At 32.0% G+C, this 9,284-nt stretch overlaps 1 protein-coding gene across 5 annotated transcripts in view; it reads right to left on the reverse strand.

Moving 5' to 3' along the window:
* Positions 1 to 3,887, reverse strand: part of LOC107018821 (tRNA-specific adenosine deaminase TAD1) — a 7,480-nt gene extending 3,593 nt beyond the window's left edge. For 4 of the 5 annotated variants that reach the window (XM_015219402.2, XM_015219401.2, XM_027916911.1 and 1 more), the window contains exons 1-5: positions 3,671 to 3,887; positions 3,463 to 3,583; positions 2,536 to 2,715; positions 2,303 to 2,448; positions 92 to 205 (exon numbers count right to left, since the gene is read on the reverse strand). In XM_015219402.2, the coding sequence (XP_015074888.1) occupies positions 92 to 205; positions 2,303 to 2,448; positions 2,536 to 2,715; positions 3,463 to 3,583; positions 3,671 to 3,845 (736 nt within the window). In that variant the 5' untranslated portion in view covers positions 3,846 to 3,887. The remainder of the gene's footprint in view (positions 1 to 91; positions 206 to 2,302; positions 2,449 to 2,535; positions 2,716 to 3,462; positions 3,584 to 3,670) is intronic. The other variant, XM_015219403.2, reaches the window with a different exon arrangement.
* Positions 3,888 to 9,284: the final 5,397 nt, after the last annotated feature.

Consider the following 9,284-nt stretch of genomic DNA (forward strand, 5'->3'; position numbering starts at 1 on the left):
TATATATATATATATATATATATATATATATATATATATATTGCATATTACATTATTGAAAGCATATGTAACAACTAGAAATATAAGGAACCTTGTACACCAACCACGTTCCAACGGGCAATTTTATCAGAGCAGCTGACTGACAAAGTTGTATCTCCACGGCCAGGTTTTCGCATGACTGTACCAAGGGGTATGGGGAAAGAACCTGCAAAGATAGAAATCTGAAATTATTCTTAAGAAAAAAATAAACAGACAGAAGAACATGAGTTTTTAATTCCCAAATTAGAACTTCGGTGGAAAAATCTTGAAGTGAGCCAACATTAAAGTGTAATCCCACAAGTGGGGTCTGGGAAGGTAGAGTTCACGCAGACCTTACCCACCTCGTAGAGGTAGAGAGGTTGTTTCCGTTTTCGAAAGACCCTTGGCTGAAGTGTATCAAATCAAAAAAGTCATGACAAGGAAATACAAAAATGAAGAAACCATGGCAACCAATATGGAGAGCAATACAAAGCACCCAAAAAAGGAACAGTAACAACGTCATATGGTAGATATCGACAAGCAAGAAGCAACATGAATAAGGCTAATACTACAACATACATGGTGCTACGAACTACCAACAAGCCTAATCCCACTGAAAAAACACGAGAACACTCAACTACCTACTAACCTTCTACCCTAATCCACAGCCTCCATACAACTATTGTCAACTTCGCTACTTAGATAAGTTATGTTATGCCTAACAATTGTTCGTAACAACTGCTACAAACTAATATTCCAAATCCATGATCTGCATTTGCCCAATGAACTGTTGCTTGGGTAATTTCAAAAACCAAAACTAAGGAACTCCTTCAGAAGACATCATAATGTAGAAGACACAGAAAGGCTAACACTTCCAATTTATTAGAATACATTCCATAGACATCATGATCAGTCCTTTTTTAAAAAAATGAACGCTATAATTTGGTCCTCAAGTCAGTTAACTGCTGATGTGACATGTGTTTACTATTAATGTTTACACTAAAATCCATACCAGAATAAGTGATGAATACTAAACAGTCACAAGCAGAATACTCTCCCAGCTTAAACTAAAAGCTCACCTTGGTCCTTTTGCTTTTAAATCTTTAGCGTACACGGTAAAAGTTATACCATTTTATAAACAAGGGAAATAAAAACCCGCTTACAAGGAGTATACCAAAAAGTAGAAAACCTTACCAAATCAAAAATAAATCCTTAGGCTAAAGGATTAAAAAGCAAAAGAACAAAGGGTGCTTGTCCCCGAAAAAATCAATCTTCCTTCGGTGGTTCTCACAAAATATATCCCAAATCGGAATTATAATCTTATCAACACAATAGTTTTCATTATTCCATCCGACTGATCAAGAAAACGTTTTCATTATTCTATTCTTCAGATACTAAAAAGTTGCTAGATGTTGATCAATTTAAATCCCTTTATAAAGATTAAACAAATATACATTTTTATTTTTGAGAATAAACAATATATATTTTTAGTTTCTCTATCAATATACATGCACATAATGAAGACAGGAACCTAATTTGGGAAAGGAGATCCATTTTATTTTTAAAAAATTTCTAACGTACTACCTTCTTCCTCTTATTTTTTTTATAAACAATTTCAAGCATCCTCAAGAGGAAGAAGACAAGTTCAAAGAGTAAGTGATAACAGTTCATATTTGTAAGAAGGAATGAAATTGGCCCAGGAAAGAAAATCGCACACTGTAGTTTAGGTAATGCACTAGATCTTATCTCCTAAATTGTGCTTAATTTTTATCTTCTTTCTGATAGAGCCATTTGCAGCTTTACTACCACTCTTGACTTGCACACACACTCAATAGGATTATTCAAAGGTCAGAGGCCCCACCAACCCATCAAGACAACATGCTAAGTGAAGGGGCTAAGAACTAGATATTGAGCCCTATCAATTGAGCTTGAATCATCAAAAAGTGAAAAAAAAAATATCCCAAAAAATATAAACTGAGTGCTCACAGTTGGCCAGACTGGAATCGGTCTATAGGCTTGCGACCAGGCTAGGACTAGGAATCCATATTAGTACTCTTATCTTAACAAACTCAGCCTGACCGGTGAACAGAGATATCACTAAACACTCTAGCAGAAAAGATCAAAACAAATGAAAATCCTACCCTACCTGGGATTAATTTAAACATATCTTCGCCAACAAATCCAAGTAATAAAAGACCCAAAAGATCCTACATGACGACAATAAGGGGCTCAAGAAAGGCATTAAAGGAACTGGTTGTGGCAAATTTTACTAATATGGTCATACCATCATTCATAGCAGTATATCCCAACGAGTCCCCTTTTGAATAACTAAGTTGCATAGATGAGCACATCATGTCCCCATTCTTTGCAGGACTATCATGCAATAAAGCAAGCTCTGAACCTGGTGAGGCAACTCCACCTGCAAAGAAACTAATATAATAACTAAATTGAAAAAAGAGTTCTACTCTTACATGAATTGAAGGAAGGGTTTAAAGAAGTGTAACAGACTACCACTACCTACAGGGTAATTGTGATATGTACAAATGTAACTGCCACCCGCGCTTCATTTTCAATTTTTTTGTTCCTAAACCATCACTCTCCAAATGGATCATGAAGTTGTCCACATCATCACGTAACACACTTCCATTGCTATGTGCATGACTATTGTAAACATCTTGAATCTCTGAATACAAGTACCTGGTGTGATCAAAGAAAATCTTCAAGGATATTGATAAAATTCATTTTCCTGTAACCAACGATAGGACGTATTTCATTCATGTACACCTAGACATATCCTTGATTAACTTAAGTATAAAACACCCAAAAATGAGACATTAGCACTGCAGCATAGGCACGACACTCCTAAGATTTTAGAAAAAGGACTTTGATCGCCCAATTTGAGTAGTGTTTCCTCACTGCAGAAAAATCACGCCTTAGAGTTTAGAAGTTAGGTCGATCACTTCCTATGAATAGCATGAAAAAACAGTTTCTGCTTAAGGTGAAGGGTAGAATGGTAGGAGGGCCAAGGTTCATTTCTCGAAGTTGTTTAGAACTAAAATCAGAATGCCACCACCTTTGAGTTTTCAGCCCCTTCCAATACTACCAGAGGGGAAAGATGTTAGTCCCATCTTTCTTGAACAAGACAACAATATTCCAATCCTCATTAGTTGTTAAAAACAAAACAGTAATATAGTCTGTCAACTTTACAATACTGGTTTGCCGAAGTATAATCAGTTGGTGATGATCTCGAGTGAAAACGAGAAAGCTTTGATACTACTCATACAAGTCATCATCCATGATTGGAACAGTTTGCTTATCCAAATTTTATAATGTTCTAAATATCCAAAATTATTTTTTTTTTTGAAGAATCCAGTTTAATTCCTGCTTTGAAGATTGTTCTTAATAAGACAGAGAAAGTAAAATTAACAAGGAAAAAAAGAAGACCTTAGTAGAGCTCTTCTTGCGATAATTTCAGCATGAGAATCATTCACAACATCTCCATTCGAACTCCGTCGCGAACGGCCTATGCATTTTGTCCCCGTTCCCAGCGAAATCACTTTCAGTTCTGCAAAATAATAAGCAATTATGGTTACTTCAGCAAAATAGCAAATAGAAATCGGCAAAAGGATCAAAAATTGTTCCTTCATAGGACCTTGTGAAGGTGAAGATACAAGAAAAGCAGCCAAAACAGTGACTTCACGGCCTTGAGGTTTTCCTTTCTTCGGTAGACGGCGGTATACTGAGAGCACTGCTTCTGATACTTTCTCACCCCACTGTTTCCCCGGTGCTGGAGACGGAGCTTGCGCCGTTTCTCCGGCGGTCTCCATAGTTTCAGTGACTGGCCTAAAGAAACTTAAGAGAGGTCTAATATTTCGGGAACTTACGTAAATATACTATACTGTAATAAAAAAATATATATTTCTTTTTTACTTGATCTCTTTTAATTATTTATGATACAAATTTAATTAATATTATAAAGAATAATTTTTTATTCATATATAATATAAATTTTAGTGATAAATAATTTATTTATCACACATTTTAATTCATTTATAATATAATGTGTCAAATTTTTACCAAACAAGCATAATATATTTTAAAAATAATTATAATTCATATATATTGCATACATAATTCACTTTTAATAATTTAACATAGTATTGCTATAAATGGTGATAAATAAAAAGTATTGCTAAAATCAGTAATTATTTATTGAAATGTATCAATTTATGTAATTTTCTTATTTCGTTTTTGTCATTATATATATAGTTTTACGAAAAAAAATCAAAAATACCTCTCAACTTTAGTTTATTAGTTCATTATATCCTTACAGTAAATGAAGCTATTTTTACCTTACCTTTAATAAATTTATCATATTTGCCCCTCTATGGACAGAAACCCCAAATCAACCAAAATTGACCTGATTTCTTTAAACAGTGACATATTACCCATTTAAAACTCATGTCCGACCCATCTATCTTATCTTAACCCATCATTTTCATTTCACCTAAATTTTAAAGGGCAACTTTCACATATAGCAAACAAAAAATTCATATTTGTATGATATAGCAAAGTTTGCATTGCGCTCCATAGCAAATATATAACTGTATAATTCGCTATACATATACAACTGTATAATTCGCTGACCTCACTATACGTATACAATTGTATGATTCGCTAGACTAAATTGTATAATTCGCCGACCTATTTCGGTGCAACTGTATAATTCGCTGGCCTATTTCACTGTAGTTGTGTAATGCGCAATTGTATAATTCGTTGGCCTATTTCGCTGCAATATATGTATAAAATTTGTTTTGTATACAATTGAATCAAAGTAAAATGTTTGTATATTGTATAATTATAAGTGTATAGGAAGAAGATATATGTTTTTCTCTCGCTTTATACAAAAACAGAAACACAATTTATACACTTCTGTTGTATAAAGCAAGAGAAAATTGTATTTCACTGCAATTGTATAATTCGCTGGCCTTTTCCGCTGCAATATTTGTATAAAATTTGCATTTGTATACAATTGAATCGAAGTAAAATATTTGTAAATTGTATAATTAAGTGTATAGCACGAAGATATATGTTTTTGCATGTGTATATACAATTTTCTCTCCCTTTATACAAAACAGAAACACAATTTATATACTTCTGTTGTATAAAGCGAGAGAGGCGAGTAGAGGGAGAGTGGCGAGCGAGAACGGGAGAGTGGTGAGCGAGAGTTTTGGGAGAGAGGCGACTGACAAACTCTGGCAAACATTTGCTATGGGGCACAATTAAATCAAATAAAAGCTACTCCATTTATTTTAGGTTATTAGCTTGGTATTGTATACAATTATCCAATTTTAAACCCTAAAACTACTACTTCTTCTTCTTCAAATTTCTCTGTGAAAATGTCTGGTCGTGAAAAGAGAGGCAAGAGAGAAGCTAAGAGGCACATAATGGTTCTAAGAGACTAACATTCAGGGCATCACTAAGCAAGCTATTGGTAGGCTTGCTCGCAAGGGGTGATATGAAGCTTATCTATGGTCTCATCTATGAGGAGATCTGTGGAGTGTTGAAGATCTTTTTGGAGAATGTGACTCGTAATTTTGTCACCTACACTGAGCACGCCAGGACGAAGACTGTTAACTGCTATCGATTTAGTCTATGCTCTGAAGAGACATGGAAGGACTCTCTATGGGTTTGGTGGTTAGATTGAGAGTTTACTTTGGTGAAATGGTAGTGAATGTAGGTTTTAGTTTACAATTGTTTGGCAGCGAGAAGACACTTTGCGTACTAGCATTGGGAATAGATTTACTCTTTTCAACAGAGTTCATTTCCATCTATTCTCAACACCATTGCCAAATGTTTGAACTCTAGCTAGTTAGTTGGCGATCAACATTTTTAATTAGTTGTCATTTGTCAATATCTGCATTTTCATCTCCCTCTCTTCCCTGTTAATGTTGAATCCGATCAACAAAATCATTGCTCCGACAAAATTTTATTTTCGTCGAATACGATTTATTGGCTGATTGTTTTCGTTTTATTTTTCTCCTATCCTCGACTATTTCTTTGTTTTCTCTTGTTGATAAAGAAAAAATAAAGTTCAAATGAACAACAAATAAAGAATCATGGTAGAATTGGGGAAACACAATTGCAAAATTATCAATGATATTTTTTTTAAAAATGAGTTGAATTATTTTGGGTTAAATAAAAGGGTCGGGCAGGGGTTTTAAATGGGTAATGGGTCATTTTTTAAGAAATCGTGACAATTTAATTGATTTGGGGATTTACGTTCATAGAGGGGCAAATATTATAAGTTTATTAATAGTATGGGTAAAAATAACTTTATTTTATCGATAAGGATATAATCAACTAATAAATCAAAGTTAAAGGGTATTTTTAATAGAGCTTTCAATATGGGCTAGCCCACCCCATCCGAGCTAACTCATACAAGCTATGACATTTTACGGATCAGGCCGGGCTAGCCCATTTTTGGTGTGGGCCAGAAAATGGTCGGCCCAGCCCACAAGTACGTGGGCTACAGGCTTGCCGGGCCAGCCCACTTTTTAAAAAATTATATTTTTTTATAATTATTAAATTAAATCATAAATTATAATTTAAAAATATTATCATAAATATCGACAAAACAATATTACATTATGTTAGGCCTCATTTGTTTTTGAATCTTAATCATTCAGATTTGCCTCATGTATTTGTTTTTAAGAACTGAATCTTAATTATTCAGATTCAATTTATTAAGTTCGTTTGTTTAATTTTTTTATAAGCCTCTTAATGGGTCTGGATATATCTGAATGAATCAGATCTGTAACACACTCTTAACACTATTCAGACTAAAAAATAAGACTCCTATCTTAATTCAACTAAATCACAACAACTCATAAAAGTTGTTTTCTTATTTAATTAATATTTAATTACATGCTTGCCATTATAATTTCCTTTATTCATATTAACTTAACATACATCTTTTACTTTCACAAATTAATCAATATATTTGAATTGATAAGCACTCCCATAATATATATTTAGCACGGTTTCAAAAAATAAGAAAGTATTAGTTATTTGATCGATAACAATAATAAATTTCTATAATAAAATAAAATAAAATATTTTTCTAAACTATATATTTACTACTCTATATAAACTATTTTAAATTGCATTATATTAAATTCTTTGAGTGCAAAAAATAGTCATATTAATGATGTAACTTGATGTACAGTTCTTAAAAGATAAATCATATTACCTTGTTACGGTAAAAAATGAATAAAATATTATTTTATATGAAAAAAACTATTTTACTAACAAGGTTTTGATAATATTTTATTGATATAATGTTTAATTTTATATGTGCATTCATATATTGAAAACAAACAATCCCAATAATTTAGTGTTCAGATTCAGAGACAATATTTTAATATTCAGATGTTTATTTTTATTTACACTAGATCTTAATGCACATCTTAATATTTAAGCGCGTATTCAAATTCAGACGTCTTAATCTTAATGGAAACAAATGAGACCTTAATGTCACTACTTGTTAATCAATTTCACAAATAAAATTATCTTTATAATATTTAGGGAAAATGCACAAGTACCCCCAAGACTATGATCGAAATCACAAAGACACACCTTACTAAGGTCGTATTACCCCCCCTGAACTTTTTTTTTTTTATAATTTTGTGTACCTCTTTGGATTACGTGGCATCCAAATATCTCTGACGCCCCTCAATTGCGTGGAGTCACATAGAGTACCACATAAGATAAAAGGTGTATAAAATTACAAAAAAAAAGTTCAGGGGGTAATAGGACCTTAGTTTAGTTAAGGTGTGTCTCTGGGATTTAGGTTATAGTCTAGGGGGTACTTGTGCATTTTCCTTGATATTTATTAATTTTTTTTTCAACTAAAAGTATAAATATGTAAATAGAAATATTAAACTAATTGTTTTGATTTTGGACTCTGTTTATTTTTAAATTTTAATATTATATTATATTTTTAATTAATTTTTATTGGCCCACGGGCCGGCCCTACCGATATTTCTCAAGCCCCCCCAATGAGCAGGCTTATTCAGGCCGGGCTAAAAAGCCCTTCTCTTAAATGGGCTCCAAAAATCTTAGCCCAGCCCTATTAAATCCCGGGTTAGGCCAGGCCGGCCCAACGGGCCTAGCCCATATTGACGGCTCTAATTTTTGACCCTTTTTCCTAGTTTTATTAAAATCTATTTTCTAGTTATTTTAGATTCGAACTTATTAGGTTATGTTTTATAATTAGTTTGTTTTAGTAATTTATTTTCAAATGATAATATAGCTAATTCATTGTTATCTCTCTTTAGATATTGTTGATAACATTTAGTCAATTTTAATTTGAAAAAAAAATATTCTTTCGGCTAAGGTAACTGTTACAGAAACTTGTTAAACATTATTTTATAAGCAATAGGTATATTTGGAAAAGAATCAAGTCTTTTAATTTGATAGAGAATTTTCATTAGATCATTATCTTCTATTTGTATTATTTTCCTTAACACTTTTAATTCAAAATATAAATCTAAACCATCAACATTAGAATAACTATTACGTGTTAAAGAAAATTCAAGATTAAGAAAATATTTTTAAAATTCATTATCTAGTGATCTCAATGTTTACCGCTAAATAAGAAATCAAAAATATTTTCATATGCTTCAATTGGTTCAAATCTATTTTAAAGTAAAAAAAATGGTTTGATGTACTCTACATATATGAGTCCGGAGCCTAGAGAGTACAACATATTAACAAAAATTCCAAAATGGTATATAAAATTTTATATTAACCAAAATGATAAAATCGCTAGAACAACAACGATTTACTCCACCAGAAAAAGCAAAATCGCTGCCACTGCAACGATTTTGCAAAATGTTAATTTTTTTTTTAAAAAAAAAATTGAAATCGCTACCTAGGCAGCGATTTTAATTTTTTTAGAAAGGCAGCGATTTTCAAATATTTGTAAAAGAAAAAATTATATAAAAAAAATTTTAAATCGCTGCCTAGGCAGCGATTTTCAAAGAATTTTTTTTTCAAAAAAAAAATAAAAATTAAATCGCTGCCTAGGTAGCGATTTTCAAAAAAAAAATTATAATTTTTTTTTATAAAAAAAATGAAAATCGCTGCCTAGGCAGCGATATTATAAAAAAAAAAATTTAAATATGGAAATCGCTGCCTAGGCAGCGATTTTAAAAAAAAATTAAATCGCTGCCTAGGCAGCGATTTTATAAAAAAAAATATAA

The sequence above is a fragment of the Solanum pennellii genome, chromosome 5 (assembly GCF_001406875.1).
Source record: "Solanum pennellii chromosome 5, SPENNV200".
Taxonomy (NCBI): Eukaryota; Viridiplantae; Streptophyta; class Magnoliopsida; order Solanales; family Solanaceae; genus Solanum; species Solanum pennellii.